The sequence below is a fragment of the Malaclemys terrapin genome, chromosome 4 (assembly GCF_027887155.1).
Source record: "Malaclemys terrapin pileata isolate rMalTer1 chromosome 4, rMalTer1.hap1, whole genome shotgun sequence".
NCBI classification, from domain to species: Eukaryota; Metazoa; Chordata; order Testudines; family Emydidae; genus Malaclemys; species Malaclemys terrapin.
In genome coordinates, this window is record NC_071508.1 from 86,633,788 (window position 1) to 86,655,871 (window position 22,084).

General features: G+C 44.0%; 1 protein-coding gene across 5 annotated transcripts in view; it reads right to left on the minus strand.

The window, feature by feature from the left end:
- The window catches only part of SLC8A3 (solute carrier family 8 member A3), a 210,883-nt gene that overhangs the window by 52,103 nt on the left and 136,696 nt on the right, over positions 1-22,084 (minus strand). For 3 of the 5 annotated variants that reach the window (XM_054028665.1, XM_054028668.1, XM_054028669.1), the window contains one exon: positions 2,244-2,350. In XM_054028665.1, the coding sequence (XP_053884640.1) occupies positions 2,244-2,350 (107 nt within the window). Of the gene's footprint in view, positions 1-306; positions 411-2,243; positions 2,351-22,084 lie in introns of all 5 variants that reach the window. The other 2 variants (XM_054028667.1, XM_054028666.1) reach the window with 1 other exon arrangement.

Sequence of the window (22,084 nt, forward strand, 5' to 3'; positions counted from 1 at the left end):
GGAGAAGGGGTAGCAGCAAAGATGTCATCAAAACAAAATAAAACCAATCAAAACTGATGATATTAATAAGGCCCGAGGCCCAAGCATTGCACAAAAGGAGGATCAGAAATAAGCTAGGCTCTAAAAGGCAGAGATGACACCGAAACAGGGTGAGAGCGAGAATACAGGAGGGAAAAGAATAAAAGCTGATTCATCTAACGGGAGAGGAGGAGGAGAAGAAAAGGTGGGTGGGAGGGAGAAGAAAGGGTTACTTTTTGGATTTGGGGTTTGGTTTCTGTTGGTTTGTTTTCAAAAAGGATCTCACACCTGATATTCCTCGTTCCATCCATTTCGGTTCACCAAGGGCAATGAAGAAAGTCTCCTGCCTTTCGTATTCCTCCTCATCTACTATTTTAACCCTTATGGTCTTCCTGTAGGGACAACAAGAAAGACAGCCGTGTACAGTGGGTTGGCTGGTTGGAGCGGACGCAGCAGCACCACACGTTTCTCACATGCAGTCCATTCCTGCTGCTGCCTTGGGCAGCGTTTTGTTTGTTGGATATGGCGCATCGGTAGTAGTTGCTCTTAGGGTGAGTGGGAAAGTATTAGAGGAGGAAGATGGGGGTGGGCAAGGGAGTGAAGGGGAAGGGGAGGGTTGGACCTTGCTGATGGTTAGTGGGAGGTGATTTCTGCAGCACATTTAGTTTACTGTCACATGGTAATAATATCTCATCAGCTGACAGAGCATTGACCAATCAGAAATAACCAAGGGCAAAACAGCCACAAAGATATCAAACACATTTTAGTTGAGGGACCAATTGCTTCTCCCACCCTCTCATAACTGATAAGACGTTGGATGTGGAGTTGAGGAGCAGGACAGAGAGAGATCCATACATACATTCATACATGCATGGACGTGGGTGAGGCTGGTGGCTGTCCATTCAGGGGGGAGCTCTCATTTGGCTTTGAGGGGACTGGGTGTTTTTTTTACCTCCCCCTCTTTATTTAAAAACAACAAATATTTTAGTTTCTTGTTTCTAGTTGTTTTCTAACTGTTTAATAAACATTACTCACCAGCCCTGCAGCATGGCCGTGGCTGGCCCAGGTCAGCTAAGGCCAGGCTCTTGGGGCATGGGCTGCGGGGCTAAAAATTGTGGTGTTGACGCCAAGCCCAAGCCTGGGACCCTCCAACCCTTGCAGGGTCCTAGAACTGGGCTCCAGCCTGAGCCCGAACATCTACACAGCAATTTTTCAGCCCCAAAGCCCGAGTCCCAAAAGCCTGAATCAGTGGACCTGGGCCAGCTGTGGGTTTTTTATCCCCAGGTGTAGACATACCCAGTGAGGCCAGGCAGCCTGTTCTCCCTGAAGTCGATGGTCAGTGACTGAGAGATTCGGCTTTACCTGGGCACAGAAGTACTGTAGGTCTTTGCCACCTCTTGGGAAGAGAAACATGTATTAAAATACCCCAGAGGGCTGGGGCGGCTGGAATTAAAATACCCTGCAGACTAGACTGGCATTGCTCCTTCTTCACCCTGGCAAGCTCGCAACACTATGTCTGATACCACGGCAATGCATAAGGCTGCCATGATCTCTCTCTCTCTCTCTCTCTCTCTCTCTTTCTCAAAAAAAATTAAAAAAAAAAATCAAAGACAGCGTGTTGATTTTCTTCCTTTTCCTTATCCTGATGGCAGTTGCTCCTTGAGTCAGTCTGCAATAAAGCTAAAGGACTTTACCAAATACTTCTGAGAACTAACGTGCTGCTTTCATGTGGGCTTGGACTCTTGTATTTTTATTAGTATGGGTCTGAGGCAGGCTGACAGCTCCTCTAGGAATCTGGGTATGTTTCCTGGAGATGTTTTGCCAATGAAGCTGCACAGATAGGCATGCGGAGGTCCAATCCTTCCAGCCAATGGGAGCAACAGAAAACCCCACCACGAGCCATTTCAACAATTTTGGGGTGGTATCCTAATCTCTCGCTTACACACACACACACACACACACACACACACACACAGTCTCTCTATCTCGTCCCCTTCCCAAGGTCCTCCCTCCCCTCCCCCCGCAGGATAGTGCCGCATCCGGCTAAAACCCCATAGGTACCATGTGACAGGTTTGTGCGTGCACAGCAGTGTTAAGGACAGAGCGGTTGGAAAATAAAAAGAAATCATAGAAAAAGGAAAAAAACAGAGGAGAAAAAAAGGCAGGAGAAGAAAGAGAAGAGGAAAGAAGAATGTTAACATTAGTCTGGAGGACCAGTACTACACCTTTCTGTAAACTCATATCCACCATGCGTGGGCTCATCAGCTCAATGAAGAAAGTCTTGTTTTTCTCATACTCCTCATCATCAATTACCTTGATGTGAACTGTTTTGCTGTGGATTGAAAAATAATAAGTGTCATAAGGAGGAGGAGGGGATAGGAAAGCAAGGGTGGGAGAGGGTAAGAGAAACCAAAGAGGAAAATTAGAGACAGTCAAAGTTTACTCACCCACTGAACAGGCTCAAAGTGGCCCTGGAGAGAAATTTACTTCCCCTTCCTGTGTATTTACATTGGCAGAACAAAATGGGTAACTGCAAGGCAACTAATCCTTCGGCCTTGCACCTGATTTACACACACAAGTGCACACTTTGCTCACACAGTTACTCAGTGTGTGTGCGCACACACACACTTACACTTCACAGACACAGCTTTTGTTGATAGGTCTGAAAATTTGGCCTAAAACATCCTTCCAACAAGGAAATCATAAAAGGAGTGAACAAACCAGCCCCTTGTACACATGGGAATATACTGCAACTTAATCCCAGATCACCTCAATCTAAGCATACAGTAGGTTAATCTGGCTAATCAGAGTTCTATTGGACAATCTTCCTCTGGAGGCTCCCACAAGGTATGTTGGGCAGACTAACTCTGGGGCAAATTCTGACACACAGGCAAAACACTCGTGAATTACATGAGCATCTTCACTGAATAAGGATGAAGGATTAGCTCCCAGTCTGTGTCCCTGTTCCCTCAATTACACACACACACACACACACACACACACACACACACAGAGAGAGAGAGAGAGAGAGAGAGAGAGAGCGCAATTCAGCCTCTGCATGCCTTGAAGGCTTAGCCAGTTGGGTTGTTTTGCTTTCACTTAGTGTTGCTCTCAATTGCCTCAGGGTGTAAATTATACCTGCACTGTGCTTTTTTTCTTGTTGATCGGCAGGAAGGGCTATATGAAATCACATCCCTCCTTTCTCACTGTAAAAGGAGCTCATGCTTTCAGACTCTGGTGCAATTTCTCACACTATTTAATGCAAAGCAGTTCCTGTGTGCATTGACATTCATATATTATATTTATATTATCTATGCTCACATGTATTTATACATTATAAATATGTGTATGTATACACTTCAGGGCTCCCAAACACTGCAGAGACACTGAAAGCCCTCAGTAGGCAAGCTCTATGAACAGCAGTTACAATTAAATTCTGGAACTGTTGTCACTTAACATTTCTGAAATAAGAATTTTGTAGCAAATGCCCTACATTTCTCTAGCCATAGGTCAGTTCTCCCTGAAGACCAAGCCAACTAGCTAATTCATCACATGATGGGTCCTGAGCCTGTGAATGACTTAACCTCCAAACAGTTCCCTCCTCCACACAGGCTTCTTCTGCACAGTCCTCCTACAATGATCTCTGCAAAATTCCGACACCTCTTCAATTTTGGACCATCATGTGGTATATTAAATGTGTCTAACCTGTTGTGTCTGTGTGCAGAAAAGGAGAACCCGTGCAGTTAAATCACAGGACTGGAAATCATGGGATCTGTGTTGTATGTTCCTATCTCTTTAAGTAGCTTTTGGTGCCTCCGTTTCCCCATGTGTAAAATGATGTTGTTAACACCTCACTCACAGGAATGTGGGGAAGTTTCCTCCATTAATGTCTGCGATGTGCATTCAAACCCTTGGATAGAAAGTGTTAGAAAACTGGAAAGTATTATCATACTGCTCTAGATTGTAACTCCTCAGGGCAAGGACTGAATCTCCTACATATGTCCAGTACAAGCACTATGTCAGCACTCAATAATAGTAATAATAACCTTGAGATAAACTAGAGACAGTGGCTTACACTACAAACATATATTCCACCAACAAAGTCAGCTGACTTTGGAAATATTCATCAGTAGTATGGACCGGTGCTTCTTCATTCCTCAGCCAAGGTGACAGGAGTTATTTACTTTCCTGTTATGAGAGAATGAGCTGGTATCACTGGTCAGTTATCAGCGTTTTCTCTGGAGCTACCACTTCGTTATCTCTAAATACTATGCAGGTATTTCTTCCTCCACAGAACTCTCATTGACTTCGATGGGACTTGAGTGTGTTGACCTGACTATCCGGAAGATCAGGCTCTAACTCAGTAAGTAAACCACAAATTCATAAATATTTAGGAAATCCCTATGGTTTTATGAAGGAAAAAAATGAGAGGCTCAATCCACTATCTCTGAGGTCTTGCAGCTCTCTGCTCATGTCTTAATGTCCGAGTTGTATATAGATCAAAATTGTACACAGCCATCTCACTACACGTACCAGGCACGACATTTACTTCAGCATCTTAAAATTAAGAGTGCTTCAGAAAGACAAGCGTTCATCCCTGCACTCAAGTGCTGCTGCAACCCAAACCACTCTGCTGATGCCCCTGCCAAAGTGCATAGTGCTGTCATCAAAGACCTGGCTATGTCGTTGAGTAAACCAAACACTTCCCATGATATCACCTCGCCAAAAGCCAGACCAGGGTTAATACTGTAAGTACTGAGCCATGCCTGCTGGATAATGACTCAGAAAAGTGCCTCACTTAAGAGTAATATAGGAAAAAGAACATTTGCCAGTTCTACAATGCTGTAACATTGGGGGAAGGCTCCTTCTGGACACCTGAAAGTGACCATTTTACACTATGAAGCATGAGGTTTGATTAACTTCATTACTCAAGCTTGCATACCTACAGCTATTAGTAAGCACATAAGACTATGCAGTCCTCCTACAAATGTCCAGCCACAGCATTTGACTCAATGGCCTACCGCCTGATAGGTCCTACTGTCCGACCACACCATGGAAAGCATTTACTTTTAGTGGTTCTCAGTTTGATCTAGCCCTCTTAGTCATCCATTGATTTCATATTATAATATAGGAGTAAAAAGAGAGACTGATGAGCTTTCACTGTCTTTCATCATTACGAATATGCAAGAGGAATCACTTGTAATCTTTCTTCTTGCTAGATTAAATAATCCTGATTTTTTGCCATCAGTTGCTGTACAGAAATTGTGTATTAATGCTAGACAGTCTCATCTCCCTTGTCTGGACATTTTCAATCTCCACCAATGCGGCTTGAAGGACATAGGATTTTAAACACTGTGTCTCTGATGAAAACCTGAGTACTGTGCTGAGACTTTCTTCACAATAATTTTGTTGCATACCTTCTATGCTTCTTTGGAAACACTTAGCAGCACATGGGGCCTACACAGGTTGACAGGTAGGGTTTTTTAAATGAATGTTGACCGAGACCATGACACTTGGCAAAAGTTTTTTCAGATTTCTGTGGATTATATCTACATCTGATCTGTCTGTATGATCTTTTTCTCTCTTTTGGTATTTTCAAAAGTGACCAGTGTTGGGCTAACTCTGACAGGTTTTGAAAATCCCATCCACACAGTGTATAGGTGGACTAGTAGTTAACACAGCCTGAGTGTTACCATTCCAGTGGGCCTTTTTCACTTAACTTACAACTTTTATGAATTTTTACTTTTAAAAGCTGAAATTGTCCAGGTTTTTTTCCTCAGCCCTTGAGAGAATATTTTGAAAAAAAATTGAGCAAAGTAGTTCAAATATAAAGAGAGTTGAAAAAAAGTGCAATTTTGTCATTTTACAACAATTTCTGTAACCACATTTTGAACAGCTCCAGTGCTTCAGTGGGTTAGAAGCCTGAAATTTGTGAAGGACATAGTCTCTGCTTCATTGATGTATCTTTCTGGGGCACAGTACAAATCCATTTGGATTTGTCCAAGTTCTCAGAGTTTAGAAAACATACTTCATGAATGCACAGTTTTGTTTTGTTTTTGTTATATGAGAACAGGTTTTATGAACAGCCTCTCAGTGTTCCATTGATACTATGCATGAATATGTAAGACAAGGAGAAATTCTCATTTAATGAGAAAGTGTGTGTGGAATCTGATCTCTTGAGGGCATTTGTGGAATGCCTGATTTTATATGATCTCTTCCTCTGCAAACTGAATACTCAAAATTATGCCCTCAATGAAGCAATGACTTACTGAGTGCACATTTTGTAAAGTACAGAGTGTTCTATTACTGTCTAGCATATAATTCCACAGGAAGGGATTTCTTTATAGATTTTCTTTAAAAAATTCCACCAAAACCCACCACCTATAGAATTCCATACAGAAAACATTAGTTGAGCATTTCATGGTTTTTGGGTGCTTCTTTTTGTAGCCTTTACATTCTTTTAATTATTAACTGTATGATGAGTGTGTGTGTGTGTACACACTCACACTAATGTGTGCAGACAAACACATACACAGGAGCTGCAAAGATGATGCTGTTGCAAAAAAAGCAAATGCAATTTTAGGTTGCATTAACAGAGGCACATCATGCAAGTCAAGGGAAATGACAGTACCACTCTACTTGACACTGATTACATCTCATCTAGACGACTTTCTCCAGTTTTGGTCACCAATGTATAGAAAGGATGTAATGAAACTGGAAAGGATCCAGAGGCAAGTGACAAAGATGATCAAAGGGATAGAATGCAAGTCAGCTGAGCAAAGGCTGAAGGAACTGGGTATGTTTAGTTTGGAAAAGAGGAGATTGAGGGGGGACATGATAGCGGTCTTCAAATACTTGAAAGGCTGCCTTAAAAAGTTGTTCTCTCTTGCCACTGAAGGCAGGACAAGAGGCAATGGGTTCAAACTACAGCACAGGAGATTTAGATTAAATCTCAGGGAAAACGTCCTAACTGTACGAACAGCAGGATAATGGAACAGACTGTCTAGGGAGGTTATGGAAGCTCCTTCACTGGACGTTTTCAAAAGGAGGCTGGATAGCCATCTGTTTTGGATGGTTAGACACAACAAATCCTGCATCTTGGCAAGGGGTTAGACTAGATGACTCTTGCGGTCCCTTCTGACTCTGTGATTCTATGATGCATTCTGGCTCAAGTGTGAGTGTAGGCTAATAATGGGTACAAACAAGGTTATAGGTTACATGCAGTTCACCATCATGAATGGTTATAATCTCAAGACTCTTGTATGCTGGCTCCTTTACTCAGAAGTGCACAAGGCAATAAAGGGATAGGATGTGGGCAGAGAACAATCGTGTCTTAAGAAATGGATGAAACTTTAAGTGCAATCCCCAGCAAGCTAATGAGGCCCTTAGCTACATGATCTCATCTTAGGCTTTACTCCTTTCACTAGACAGGAGTAACTTAGGGGCTGCAGAGTCAGGGTCCCTTGCATTGCCTGCCCTGGTCATCATTTTTTATCTTGTGCTTATGTGCATTCCTGTTTTCTAATTATTGAAGACTAACTGATATGGTATCTCTGTTGCAGGCTGCTCTCATTCTCTCTCTGTTTCCACTCTCCCAAGCCCTGTGTTGCTTTGCTGCTGTCCTTTCCAATAGCTCGCTCTCTGAGAGTGGTAGTACAGCATCAGAGGTAACACAGTCAGTCATATAATACAGCTGATTTTAGCTGGTTTGCATACTACAAACTTATTGAGTCACATGCTATGAGGGTATTGCATCTTCGGGTTTTTAAATAAAACCCAAACTACGATGATCCCCTATTCTTGACTAGCATCTACAGGAAAAAAACAACTTGAATGACACTGCGCTAGTTTAAATTGGATCAGAGCTGCTGAAATGCTCCCTGCACACAGAAACGTGCAAGCAGGCAAACTGTACATGATATTGGTTATATGTTTGCAAATAACAACCCTTTCCCTCATAACCCAGCTTCTGCTTCTGAGTCATCCTGCAGGGAAATAATCATCTTTAATGCCGCTCATTCAAATCCAGCCAAGATCAGCAGTGATCAAAAATGGCCCACAAGAAATCAATCTGGTGGAGAGGTATGACAAAATCACAACCCACACGCATGTTGGAAGGCTTAAAAAGAGCACCCAGAGTTCAACAGACCATGGAAACTAAGCAACTTCTTCTTCCTAATGGTGGGTCCTTCCATGCCTGGGCTGAGACACACAGGGCATAGGCAGGGTGTGTGGAAAGGTTACACTGCTGCTGTCTGGGCTGAACCTGTTCTCTAGATAGAGGAATTAGGTCTCCAGGATGCATATAAAATATTGATACTCTAATGTATGAGCTCTTACGGAAATGATTGTGATATTAGCAATGTAGCAATCATTAGGACTTCACTGAGACTGAAGTTGGCTGTGAGGAAGAAAAAAAACTTGGCTAAAAAAGAAATATAATGAAGTAAAAAAGCCAAGGGAAAGTATGAAGAATACTTTGATTGATCTTGAAGACAGATAGATTTTCAAGTTTTTCCCAACATTAAAGTTTAACTCCAAGGCAACAATTGGCTTCAGGAAAGTCAGTAAAATCTCTGAAGCAACGTAACCAAGAGAGCAAATCCTCTGAATTCCTAGATCAACTCAACTTGGCTACAGATTGGATTGTTACTGAACCCTCAAGCTTTAAATTGCCTTTTTTTAAGAGCTTTGAATTTTGTAACAAATCCAGCAGAATGATGGTTTCCCCTTTGCTACAAGCTGTACTGAGAAAAGAAACCCTTTTTCCTGGCTCTTAAACAAAAGACTAAGGGCAGTGTTATTATCCCAAGGAAAACTGATTCCTCTTCTCAAGACTTTGATATGACACTAAGGGCTGGTCCACACTAATCCCCCAGTTCGAACTAAGATACGCAACTTCAGCTACGTGAATAACGTAGCTGAAGTCGAAGTAACTTAGTTCGAACTACAAAGTACTTACCGCGGGTCCATACGCAGCAGGCAGGTTCCCCCGTCGACTCCGCGTACTCCTCTCGTGGAACAGGAGTACCGGCGTCGACGGCGAGCACTTCCGGGATCGATTTATCGCGTCTTGTCTAGACGCGATAAATCGATCCCAGAAGATCGATTGCTTACCGCCGAACCCGGAGGTAAATATAGACGTACCCTTACACTCCCAGACATGACTTGGAGAGCTTGAACATCAGAGTGCTTCCTCTTTGTCAGGCCATTCATATCCCTAAAGTCTCCAGGAGACTGGGTGATTCACACAAGAATCTGTGTGTGGCTGATACCCTGAAGGCCTTGCTATGAACCACAGGGCACACTCTTTTTGTGTCCACCCAGTAAAAGACAAAGGTGAAGCCAAGACTGGCACCATTTTGGGATCTCAAGAAAGAGAGCAAATTGTCAGTTGATTTCTGGAGAAAGAGTGAAAAGACATCAGGGCAAAGTACACACACTGGTGCCTACCTCTTACCACAGACATGAGATCAGATGGAAATGTTTTGTGCCTTATAGCAAGAGACTCGTGTATACTACTCCATCTGAATGGATGTACTGGAGAAAGATGAAAAGACCAAGGCCTTTCAGATTAGAGGAGCCAGGAGCACAGCAGAGCTCAGACACGTTACTTTGCATAGTAATTTTGTGACATAAATAGATTTGGCCAAATTCACCTCATGGTGTAAGCAGTTACAACTCAATTAACTTCAGTTAATCCACTTACATCAAAGCTGAATCTGGCCCCTGGAGACTCAGCTGAGACATACCCCTACCCCCATAATGATTTCACTTGTGACCCACTCAGAAGGTGCAGGTCTGGTGGACAGGGCTGGCTCCAGGAACCAGCCTGTCAAGCAGGTGCTTGGGGCGGCCGCTCCGGAGAGGGGCGGCACGTCCAGGTATTCGGCAGCAATTCGGCAGAAGGTCCCTCACTCCCGCTCGGAGCAAAGAACCTCCCGCCGAATTGCCGCCGCAGATCGCGATCGCGGCTTTTTTTTTTTTTTGGCTGCTTGGGGCGGCCAAAACCCTGGAGTGGGCCCTGCTGGTGGATTACTCTCATTGAGCCCACCTATCTTCTTCAAGTATTGCTTGGGTCCAAGAATGTTTTTACAATCTTGTTAAATGATGTCCAAGGAAGAGGGGAGTGAAGCAGAAAATAAGGGATAAGAATGAAAGGTTTTCAGGAGCAGCTTCCTTGAAAATGCAGGGAGGGTCAATGTTCAGGGGGAAGGATGGCTTTGGGGATAGGTGATATATTATATAATATTTCATCTTAGTACTCACAAAGCTATTACTATCTGAAGGCTGCTCAGCAGCTACATGAAATGCATTGGTCTGCTTCCTTGTGGGTAGACTGTCCCCCTTTCTGACTACTTCAGCAGAAAGGTTGACTATACAGAGGCTGAAATGCTTTCTCACCCTAGGAGGGTGATTACTCCAGGTCTGGGTTGAATTGCATTGGCAGAGCAGCGTTGCACTGCCGCTACTCAGGCGACGTGTTCTGTAACTATAAAAGACTTCCGTTTCCAGGGTACCTTTCATACTCAATGAAAGCAAATTGAACTGTAGACACACTTGGTGCTCTGGTTAATTTTCTTAAGGCCAAAATGCATATTGCAACATTGTCACCTGCATCTTAGCTGCAGCTGGCCTGACAGCTACTTCCTAGTAGAGCATGGAGAACCAGGAAGATGGATGGGGAGAGAGACTGGCGCATAACACCACTCTGGGAAAACTTCATGTTCATGTGAGAGGTGTGACAAGAGGACACCGACAGGAAGAGAGCAAGCGAGAGAGGGAGGCTCGGGAACATTTGCTGTGAGAACACTGTGACAGTCTCTTGAAATTAATCGAGGCAGCCTGAGGCACAAGGGGGTTTTCATTGTAACAGGCCCGACAATGCATTCACCTTCATGGAAAGAGTGAGAGCTGAAGAGCTCCTGGATCAACTGGGCAGCTTTCTCTCACAAACCTTTGATTCAACTGCACTGGGGGACAGGAAGGGGATACTTCCTGTCCTTTCTCCCTCTATGTGACTGCTCTGTTATGGACAAGATGTAACTCTGACAGCTGGGCAGCTGAGAATGACAACAGCTATCCAAAAGTCTGTCCTGGCAATCAACAGCCAACTTGAAATACCATGGCAGGCATCAGGGACTGATGAACTAGTCTTCAAAACCAAAAACCCACACAAACCTTCACACAGACTCAAATGAACTTGAACCTTCAAGGGCCAAAGTCAGACATGGTGTAAGCAGCTTTTTAATTCAGTCTTCAATGGAGTTCCTCCCAGTCTCAATTAGGCTCTGAATGTTTTTAGGTTAGAAAAGTTTAGTTAACCTCTCCTGCCTGGGTTCAGACTGGGCCTGGAGGCACAGGTAACAAAAAAAGAGTGACAGAGCTATTTCTGGCCTGACAGGAAGCATCATCAATCTCCCCCGAGATCCCTTGTTCTTGTGAGATTTCCAGCCCAGATCAGCTGACCCAATACGTTTCACATTTACAAGAAGCTTCAGGTAAGATTCCAAGCACTACACTGCCAAGCAGCCAGCCCTTGAATGACTGAGGGAAGAGACGCCGCATGCCCATGTAGAATTTGAAAGGGCATGGCTGCAGCAGCATCTCAGCTTAGACATGGGGAGCTTTTGTAGCCAGGTAGCCTTTTTACCCCTAAAAGAGTTTTAATCTTTTAAATATACAGTACAGACAAATCTCTTCTCTAAAAACCTCACATGCAGATTGTTCAATCTGTAATTTCAAATCTGGGGCGGCCAAAGCGTGGCCCACAATGGCTGCCTTCAGCTTTTTGTAGGGAAGTCCAATCAACGCCGATCGGCTCAGGATGCAGCATGGCAATCTGGAATCTGTAGTCGTCATGGGTCACACATCCACACAGACAATAAGGGCATCTGCTACCTCCTCTATTTTATCGAACATAAATTGGGCTCTGGCACTTGCCAATGTAGCCCTAAGAGGGCACTGTTTGGACACTCCTACTTTAAATATATGCTTAATAATAATCACTGGTTTCAGAACTCCAGAGGGAGGGCAAGCTCCACTTAGGAGCAACTTAACATTGCATGAGACTTTCTGGAGTAAGCAGCAGAAGATGAAATGAATAGACATTGATCTTCTCCTAAAAGACTTTATGTTCACGACGTTGCTAAATTCTCCATCTGACAAGTGGAGAGAGTAATCTATAAAATCATTTTATTTGACAGCGCCTCTGCTTCAAATACATAAGGAAACAACTGGATGGTTATTTGATTAATGTGCTAGAAAATACTGAGTATCTCTGTTGAGACTCTCATTTGTAGGAATTATTGCTGTGGAGGCTAAGAGGATGCGTCTGTGTGATTTTTGGATGGGAAATAAAACTGAGCTCAACAAAATTGCGTAAGTCAGGAAGTGAAGAACACTGCATCTAATTGAAATGGGGGGGAGGGGTTTACAGCAGGTAGGGAGAATGCAATTATTCAGTATGGAATGAGGCCAGGACACCAGGGGTAAGACCCCTCAGCTTCTGAAAAGTACCATGGAATCTTTAATAACAAGTCATCATCATTGGAGTTTTTCATCCTTAGGCTTCAAGTAACATAACACAATCCCAGGACTGTAGTGCCATCACCATGTTTTCTAAGTAGCTCCCTTGGCATCTAGGTGGTTATCATACCATGGCTTTCTAAACTTTAGTAGGGCACTGCAGATAGAGCTCAGTCCTCCTTCTCTAAGACCAGAGCTTCTACCACCTGAGCTAGCAAAGAATTTCTACTTCTAGCCATGATGCACGCCCAAAATTCATACTCACTCACTCACCCACCCTGTGATAGGTACCCTATTCTCATTCTCTTCTCACCTTCACATGTCATTTGTCTCAAATTCTCTTCCCTTCTACTCCCACCCAGTAGTTAGCAATGCCCCATATCTATTCCCTCCCACCCACCTTCCTGATGACTTGCCCCAAGGTCATCCAACTCCAAATACAGTACACTCCCATTTATCCAAATGGCTTGGGGTGGGGGGTTCATCTGAAACTGGAATAACTGGTCTTTGGATAAATGGATGTTTATCTTAACTAACATAGGGCTACATGGGGACATACTATAGATTCAGATAATTAGGATTTTTGGATAAAAGAAATTCAGATAACTGGAATTATACTGTATACATTTCTACTCAACCATACTCCCATGTGCCAAACCATCCCATTGCATTCCTCTCATCCACTCTCAACCCTTCTCCCTTGACACTCTCATTACTGGCTTGTTTGCTTCTAATTACAGGCATGCTGCCTGGCTATTCCTCAGCTGCCGTAGGCCTACAGGGTTCAACAAAAGGCTGCCACAGCCTATGCTGAGGGCTGAACTGGTCCCTGGCAGCTCTGGAATAGCTGCCTCCATTGGTTCCTGCTTATCTTCCTTTCCAAACCCTCTCTGTTCCCGCCATTCTCTGTCACTCTTGACAACACCATCCTCTGGTCACTCAGGCCTGTTATTGGGTGTTATCTTTGACTCCTCCCTTTCGTCACATATTCAGGCTGTGTCCAAATTCTGCCCCTTCGGCCTCTATAGCATTTCCAAAATTCAATCTTTTTCCTCTGCTCAGGTCCTCATCTTCTTTCATCTTGATTGCTGTAACAGCCCCTCTGGCCTCCCTGGAGCCCACATCACCTTCTCTTGTCCACACAAAACTCAGCTGCTCAGATCATCTTCCTTACCATCACTCTATGTCTCCATTCTATTTGAATCCCTCCACTAGCTCCTCATTTTCCATAATACCTTGTTCAAACTCCTTATCCTCATCTTAAGAGCCTTCAAAACTTTGCTTTTCCCTACTTGTTGGCTCTTGTCCTGCATCACATCACCACAGTACCCTTCATCTACAGCCCTTTTCATTGGGCCCTACTGTAGTATGCCTTGCTTAGGAGAGGAAGCATGGTCCAGTGGCTAAAGCACAGGAATGGAAGTCAGGATACCTCTATTATATTCCCATCTCTGCTTATTGCCCTCTCAAGGAAGCTGTGAGACCCAGATACTATAAGCAAAGCATTTTGAGATCCTTGGATGAAAGCTGCTATGGAAGCACAAAGTATTATTACAACTGCAGTGAGGAAAAGGAATAGAGCGCATCTGAGCCCTGATGAAGAACATGCAGTGAAACGTGGGCTCTTTCTGCTACCAACTAGGGAGTTAAAGAGGATTTGTCACTGAGCGCAGAGTTTATTTCTAGTGCAGTGCCCATTTCCCCCTCGCATCCAGTGTGTGCCATCTGCTGTAGACACTATTGCTCCTACCGGTTTGTTACCCTGGCCCCTGCTTTAAAAGGAGCTCTGAGTATTTCTGGGGCACATTCTCTCCCACACTAACACCCCTTTATGCCATTTTGGATGCATAAAGGGGGCCTTCAAGGGGGTGAAAGAGTCCCCAGAGCAGGAGAGGCACAGGTAACCTACATTGCTCTCCTTTTGTAAGCAACAACATAGAGAAGCAGGCGGGGGGGAGGGGAAGAGCTCTTGGGGAATTGGCCAGAGCACTCAGCACTGCAGGTGACCCCCAGAGAAACCCAGAATCTGGGAAGTGTAAAGGTAGCTTTTCACCAACCTTCTCCTGGGCTGCACCACACCACACAGAATCTGCCCCCTTTCCTTACACTGAGTGGGGGTCAGAGAGCAGAGAAGCTCACGCATCAGTCTCTCTGAAGCAAATAGTTATACAGAGCGAGAAGGTATATGCTGAGGAAGTTGCCTACTTTCCCAGCTCCATTGTACACTGCCCTCACACAAGGCTGCTGCATCATGGGTTGAAAACAGGCAGCCCTGCTTGTAATCCTATGTTGCTCCTTCACCCCACTCCACCCCTCTGATCTGTGTGTGGCTCCCTGCCTTAGGGAGTAGAGAACCTTGCCTCTAACCTGGTTGGGCGGGAAGAGATTGCTCATGTTGTACCAGGTCTCAGTAGGAAGAAGAAAGAAATATTGACAGAAAAAGCAATTTGCTAGTGTGTATTCCCCTTGTAATCTTGGCTAATTAGTAAACTGGCCTGTGTTTCAATTAGAGCTATGGGGAAATGCTTTAGCAGCTGGCATTTGGTAATTAAAAGGGACACAGTCAAGACCAAAGCCATACATTTTTTTTAAAAAAGGTCTATCCTTGTGTTATCACCCCTTAGAATATTAACAGTGAAAGAGCTGTAATGATCTTAATTTATTTTTCACCACGGACAGTATCTGTTAAACTTTTGCCCTTCACTCAGTTTGGACAGTGAAACTAAACTGGTCAGTTTCACTTTCTATTTATAGTCAGCTTCACATTCCCAGTTCTGGTGCATCTTGTGCCACAGCACTATGTGAAGAGATTGCATACCCTCATGTTAATTTGGGAGGCAGCCTACATGTGGGGCCTTGTTCTCCCCTGCCTTGCATCCTGGACTGACATTTACACCTGGGCAGAGTGGTGGTGAATCCTCACCAATTCAGCACAGTAGCATTTCACACGCACTTTGCAAATGTGTAAATGACTATAGAAAGTGAATGGCAAAGAAAAATCAGTCCCCTTATGTTACTAGACAGGCAGGTGAGCCTTTTAACCCCTTTTAGTCTTCTTGAGAATTTTTAAAGGTAACTTTCAGTCGCCCATATAGTACTTAGGACAACACTAGAGATGCAACATACCCCCACATGTCAACCACACGAGTCAGCAGCCAAGCTATTAAATGGCAGCTGTCACCCACTCAACACAGAGCGCTTGGCAGGGCTACAAAGGACATGCTGAGAAAGCACAAGAAAATGCTCTGTGAGCTTAGTAGAATCACCCAGGTTCTGCCAAATAAATATTTTTCCAAAGCACTCTATATTTCAATTTTTCAAACATGATAAAACTGTCTAATACCGAGGATTCTTTTATCATGAAAGACACAGTGATTAGGCTTAAAAACTTCTGCAAAAGAGGGAAGAACAATTCTTGATATCCCTCTCCTTCAGCAGAACCCTTCATTCTGATTGGCTGAGAGGGGACGTGTAAGCTGGCTGGTATTATACTAGCCACTTTCAACATTTTTTTCCAGGCTCTCTTTTTTTAAATCCAGTTGTCACTATGAACCTTTCCAGTCCTGTGTGTGATCTTTGCTTAAATTCCCCATTCAAAAATCCATTTAAATGTTTGTGAAAGTTCCAGCCCGTCAGCTCTGGAGACTGAAGTCTTCTATTTACGCACAGGACAGATGACAGCATGGACAGCTGCAGCACAGGGTTTTTTACACTGAGCCACCAACTTGCTTCAATAATGACCAGTAGGGGCCACTTCTAGGAGTGAGAGGGAAGTTTGGTCTTCATGGCTCATTCATACTTTGAGCTCTCTGTTGAGTTTGCCAACTAGTTCCCAATGCAATGTGAGTACCTGACACCTCAAAATTAGACTGAGACTATTGACTCATTTTACAGAGCTCACGAAACAAACAAAATTTTGTCAATACCTACTAGGGTTTGGTTTGACCCAGTGGCCTGGAAGTGAAAGGCTCTATATCCCACCCAGTTTTTCTGGAGTGTTTGCATCATTGCACAAACATTTTTTTCTTGTATAAAGGTCTGGTTTTAAAAAAAACAACTACACTGGAATTGCCCTTAGCCAGTTCAGAATATAAGAAAAAGGAAAAAGACATCAACCCTGATTCCTTGTTTAAGACTTTCATATCCTCTAATTTCTCCTGTTCCACTTTAGTTTTATGTATTATTGCAAGAGGCTGTGATGTCAAAACCCATCATGGATTTTGATAGCCCGATGAAGCACCTGAGGTGGTTTTGTTTTCTTTAAAACATGTACCCAGAAATCCAGTAGGCTGAATGACTGGAAATCCCCAGGAATTTAGATGGAGGACTGAACTCCTTCAAAATGCCTTTGGGTGCCCTGCATGCATATGAAACGGGCATTCGACTGGAAATGACTTCAGGGCCCCGCCCGGCAATCCCACCGAATCATTCTCGGCTCCTGTCCGTTGTGCATTCTCTACTGTCTTGCATTAGCAGCCTAGTGCTACCCTAGGCTTTTAGCTGTAGGCATGGAGATTTGGAAGCTAAATTTAGATGTCTTCTCTATTCTTTAGCAACACAGTGTTGCTATGGAGATGTTGGTGAGGACATGAGGGCGGGGATGAAAGGAGAGAGGAAGGTTAAGAATGAGGAGAGCCATGCTCTTCACAATAGTCTCCAGCTCTGGAGCTTTTTACTTCTTTGAACGATAGAATCAGAGAGGCTGGAGATGGAAAAGACCCATTTGGTCAACCAGTTCACCCCCTTTGACACTGCTGGCTTGTTCCCTAGAGCAGGGGTTTCCAAAGGGTGGGCCACAGCCCAAAGGTGGGCCACAATGTGCTTCTGGGTGGTCTGCCGGCGCAACTGCATTCTCCAGTCAAGCTCTTAGTAAAATTTTTAACTCAATGTGAATTGTGTAATCAAATAAAAGCTATATAAATGTAATGTTTTGAGGTGTATACGTTGGACAGATTATATGGGGGAAATCATTTACTTATTTATTTAAAAACCAAGCTGCAATATGTCAAGTTTAATTCTCGCGAGTACAACGGTGCGTTGCATTGCAAGGTAACCTAGCAACACACACAGTCCACCATATACAACTGTAAAAAACGGCAAGCAGTATTTCAATCCGACATGGATTGATTTATTTTTCAAAAATGAGAAGGGTGCACTGGTGGAGAAAATAATGAAAGTCCCAGACCATCTACAGCTACATGAAATAAGCCAGCCAAAAAAATACAGAAAGTGGTAAGAAAATGTGTGTGTTATAATATAACTGTTATTTTATATTTTTATTTACAATATTTGTTTCTTTACTAATTGGACAACTATTTTGTTTTAAAATCAATAATAACACGTTTAACAATTTTGTAAACATTGCTGTGTTGCTTATTGTTCAGTTTTATACATTGTGTTTTCCCTATCGGAACATCACGTTTTGCTTTCAACATTTTTTTTAAAGTGTAGTTTTACTAAAACTGTTTGGTTTCAAAGATCTTGAAGCATTTCTTTGAGTGAATATTGCTAGATATTTCTATCATTGCAATTGTTTACATTGAAATGAAAAGGAAACATGCACATTGTTTATTTACAGTGATATAGTTTATATGAATGTAATAATTAAAATTAATAATTTTCCTCAAGAAGTGTTAATAGTGGCCCACAGTGCCTCAGGGAAAAAAGTTTGGGAACCCCTGCTCTAGAGTGCATTGTTCAGTGCTTTGTCTAGACTACTTTTAAGTGACCCAACAAGAGGGCTTCTGCCACTTCCATTGCAAGACTATTCTACAGTCTAACAGAACTCACTGCCGGGAAGAATTTCCTGATAGAGTATTTAGGCTCTCTCATTACTCCTACTACTCCACCTTGGACCACCCTAAACTATCCTTTCCTCTCCTCAATGTTTACACCCTTCACACCTTTGTAGAGGGCTATATGTCTGGCATCCTTAGTTGCTGCTCAGCCAAACTATGCATTACTTATTTTAATCTTTCCACATAAATTAGTCTTTTCAGCCTCTTTGTCATTTGATTGTTGTTCTCTGAAATCCCTCCAGTTGTTGTAAACATTTCTGTTATTGAGGTGCCCAGAAATGAACTCAGAATGCCAGGTACAGTAGCATGAGAGACATATTACCTATTACCTCCCTGCACTGCCCAGATGTTTCTGTGCATTCAGCCCTAATTCATATTGGCTAATATTACCGCCATATTGCATTGCAAGCTCATATTGATTCTGTTTCAGCTGTTCAGCCAGGAAGAAGGGAAAGGGAAATTACTTTATGAAGTTCTGAAGGAAGAAGACTCCATATTATCCACCTCCATTCAGCCAAGGGCTTGAGGAATGGGGAACAGGGCTAAAGGGGAAAAGTCTTCTGAAAATCTCAGGAGAATAATTTCTCATAAGATCAACCGCAGACTGAGTCATCACAGGGCTTCTGTATTGCCATGATCCAAATAAGGTACCTTCTTGGCAGGGACTCAGATTTGAACTGGTCCTGTGGGTATTAACTTGGAAGGAAAACAGGAAAAAGAAACTAGTGAGAAAAGATGGCCTCCTGTGATGGTTTCTGATTCTCGTAACTGGCTCCTGTCCTGGCTGAGACAGCTTTAGAACAGCTTCCTATTAGCAGAAAGGAAGTCAGAACTAGAAAAACCAAAGCAGAAGTTCAGGTGCCACCCAGTGGCATGTGGGAGCTGCTGTGTCTGTCCTGTCCGGAGCTCCACCCTGCCTACTGTACATAACACATTGTCTCTACCCTTCATTGTTTAGAGTGCCATCCTCCAAAGGACATACAAAAGGGAGCAAAGACTGTATACCAAAACCAGAAAGCTCAACTAGGCTCTACTATGGAGAATTAAACAGATCCAGTGAACCACCACTCTCATCCACCAAAACATATTTTTCCCAAGAAGCCGCCTCCTATCTTGCTCCTGTAATTTTTCCTTATACCTCTTCCTCCCATTCCTGCCTTCACATGTGGAATTCTCTCTCCCTAGAGAGTATTTTTGGCAACCCACGTTTCTGATCAATCCAAGTCACATTTAGCCTCAAATCATCCCAGGGTCCTTGATCGGCAGAAGGGACACAGCTTTTAAAATGCAGTTACAGTCAGAAAAGTATGTATAAACAGGCCCTTCTTACTCAACAGAACTTCTCCTTGGTTTTCTCTGAGTCACACCAGCTCACACATGGTTTTGCTTCCATTAGCCCTACAGAGCCAATATAGCTACAGGAGAATGAGCAGGAATCTATTCTGTCTTAGGCATCAGCAACATAACGGTCAGTTAAATTCCATTTGCAGAATTGCTCCTGCTGGTGGCGTCTGAGGCAGACTCCTGCCTCAGACTCCTGCCTCAGATTCTCAGGGAAAGCCTGTGGCTCTGGCAGTTAGAAACTGGGGACTCCTTTCACCAACTCCCCCACACACTCCTACCCTTGCACCTCATCTACTCTTCCTCTTTCATCCTTTCCTATTGCCACTCCTTGCTGGTGCCTGCTCCTTGCCCTACCTTAGTGGTGATTTCAGAGCCTAGCCACCTCAGTTCTGGCCCTGGGCCCCAGTTTACAGCCTGCTCCTTCCGTTAGTCTTTTGAAGTTGCACCTCCTGCTGCATGAAGTAGCATGGGCAGCTTCAAGAGGCTGGCAGAGAGACAGATGAAAACCATAATGGGTAAAGAGGTGCTTACAAGTAGGAAAATGAATGACCGGGGGAGGGAGGAAGGTTGGGGAAAAGGAGAGAAAGAAATGAGCCCCATTCTGTGCGGGACCTGAGCCCCAAACTCAATCCCACCCACAACCTCTCCCTCCCTGGCTGATATGTATTCTCAGTCCATGCCCATTTCAACCCTTACTGACCTACCCTACATCCATACCCATCACTCCCCAGTAGCACCTGCCCCAGATCCAGCCACCGTCATTCCACACTGCCTGGTGACAAATGCCCATACCTGTCCTCACCCACCCTCTCTAGCCACTGACCCTAAACCCATCCAAATATGTGACTCCATCCGATTCCCCCTTTCAGCTGTTAAGACCCCTCCCAATGCAACTCCCTCGCCCCCTGGACAATTGTAAGGAAGGTGTCACAGCTTTTAAATTCACAAATCTTGTCACTCTACCCATAGTGTCATTTCTCCCCCACCACTGTTCTGATTTCACGGCATGTCAAAGCTTATGGGAAGTAACAAATAATAGAAGCTATACATTAGCCGCCACTGAGGGAGAGAAGGGAGTTCAGTCTCCAAGGACCATTCAGTCCTTGTCTTTGGCTAAGACCGCCAACAAGGGGTGAGGGAGTGGGGGGGAATGAGAGTTAGTACACAACGAACAGGAGGGCTGTGTGTGCATGGGTTTGCCCCATCCAGAAGCAAGACAGATAGTGTTTTGTTATTAAACTAGTACATAGTAACCAGACACAGTTACATGATTCCCTTCCCCCACTATTTCTTTCACCTGTAAGCGCACAACCATCCTACAACTCGGGAAAATCTTTTAATTACTCTGCATTTGTGGTGTGGACAGATGACTATTTTTTAAATAGATGCTGGTCCATTAGGAGCTGGACTGATACCTCCAATTCATTTCATATAGGTCAGCAAACAGCCAGCAGATAACAAACACTTGTGCTAACTACTGACCTCTGCCGGATTCAAGCTGCTCACACAGGGCCCCATTCACTGTTGCTCTGCCCCTTCTGCAACGGCTTACACTAATGCAGGGCGAGTGTAAAATGCTGCCCAGTCCGAATGGGAGTGTTTTATGTTCACCGGGCACTGGTGTACATGAGTACAGAGAGAACAAAGACACAGAGGCACAGGCCTCTAAAGCTGAACGCCTGGTATCCCTAACCTCCTGGTAGGAGCACTTTGGAAGTCAGACACCTTCTTGGAATAAAACATGACATTATGTGACTGAAGCACCATTCACTCCAGCTTCATCAAACCACCCACCAGGTTTTAGTCACGTGGCTCTCACTGGCTTTGGTGAGAGCAGTACAGGCTAAAACCTCATGCCATGCTTTGACAATGGATCCCCGTAATGTTAGCCCAGGGATTGCCGCTCTAAATAGCTCTGGCTTTATCAGTCCCCAAACCCTGCCCTGTCCGTGTATGTTAAGAATAAAAACACTTGACCGTTCTAAGAGTGCTTTCCCCTACTTTGCCTTAGAGGGTTCCTTATGAATCAAGATCCCAAAGCTATGGAACATCCCAAAGGGAGGCAAAAACTGAGATCTGTCCGAGTGCAGGAAAACAATTGTGTCAGAGTGGAGGAGGACTGTGTGTTTCCCTCTTGCAAACTCTGAACTGGCTTTTCTGTCCAGCTTGAGTGTAATTAGGTTGAAATGGCATCGGCGCTTGAGCTTCGCTCCCTCCCTATTCCAGCCTCAGCTCTCTTCCAGTTCGGTTCACATGTGCCCTCAAGTGAGCATCACAGCTCTTACATGGAAATTGTGCTATACCTACGCTGGGAAGACTGTCATGAATGGGAACCTTCCGCTCTGTCTGTCTGTTTACCAGAGTGTCTGTCTGTCTTTGTTTATCACCTGGTTGCT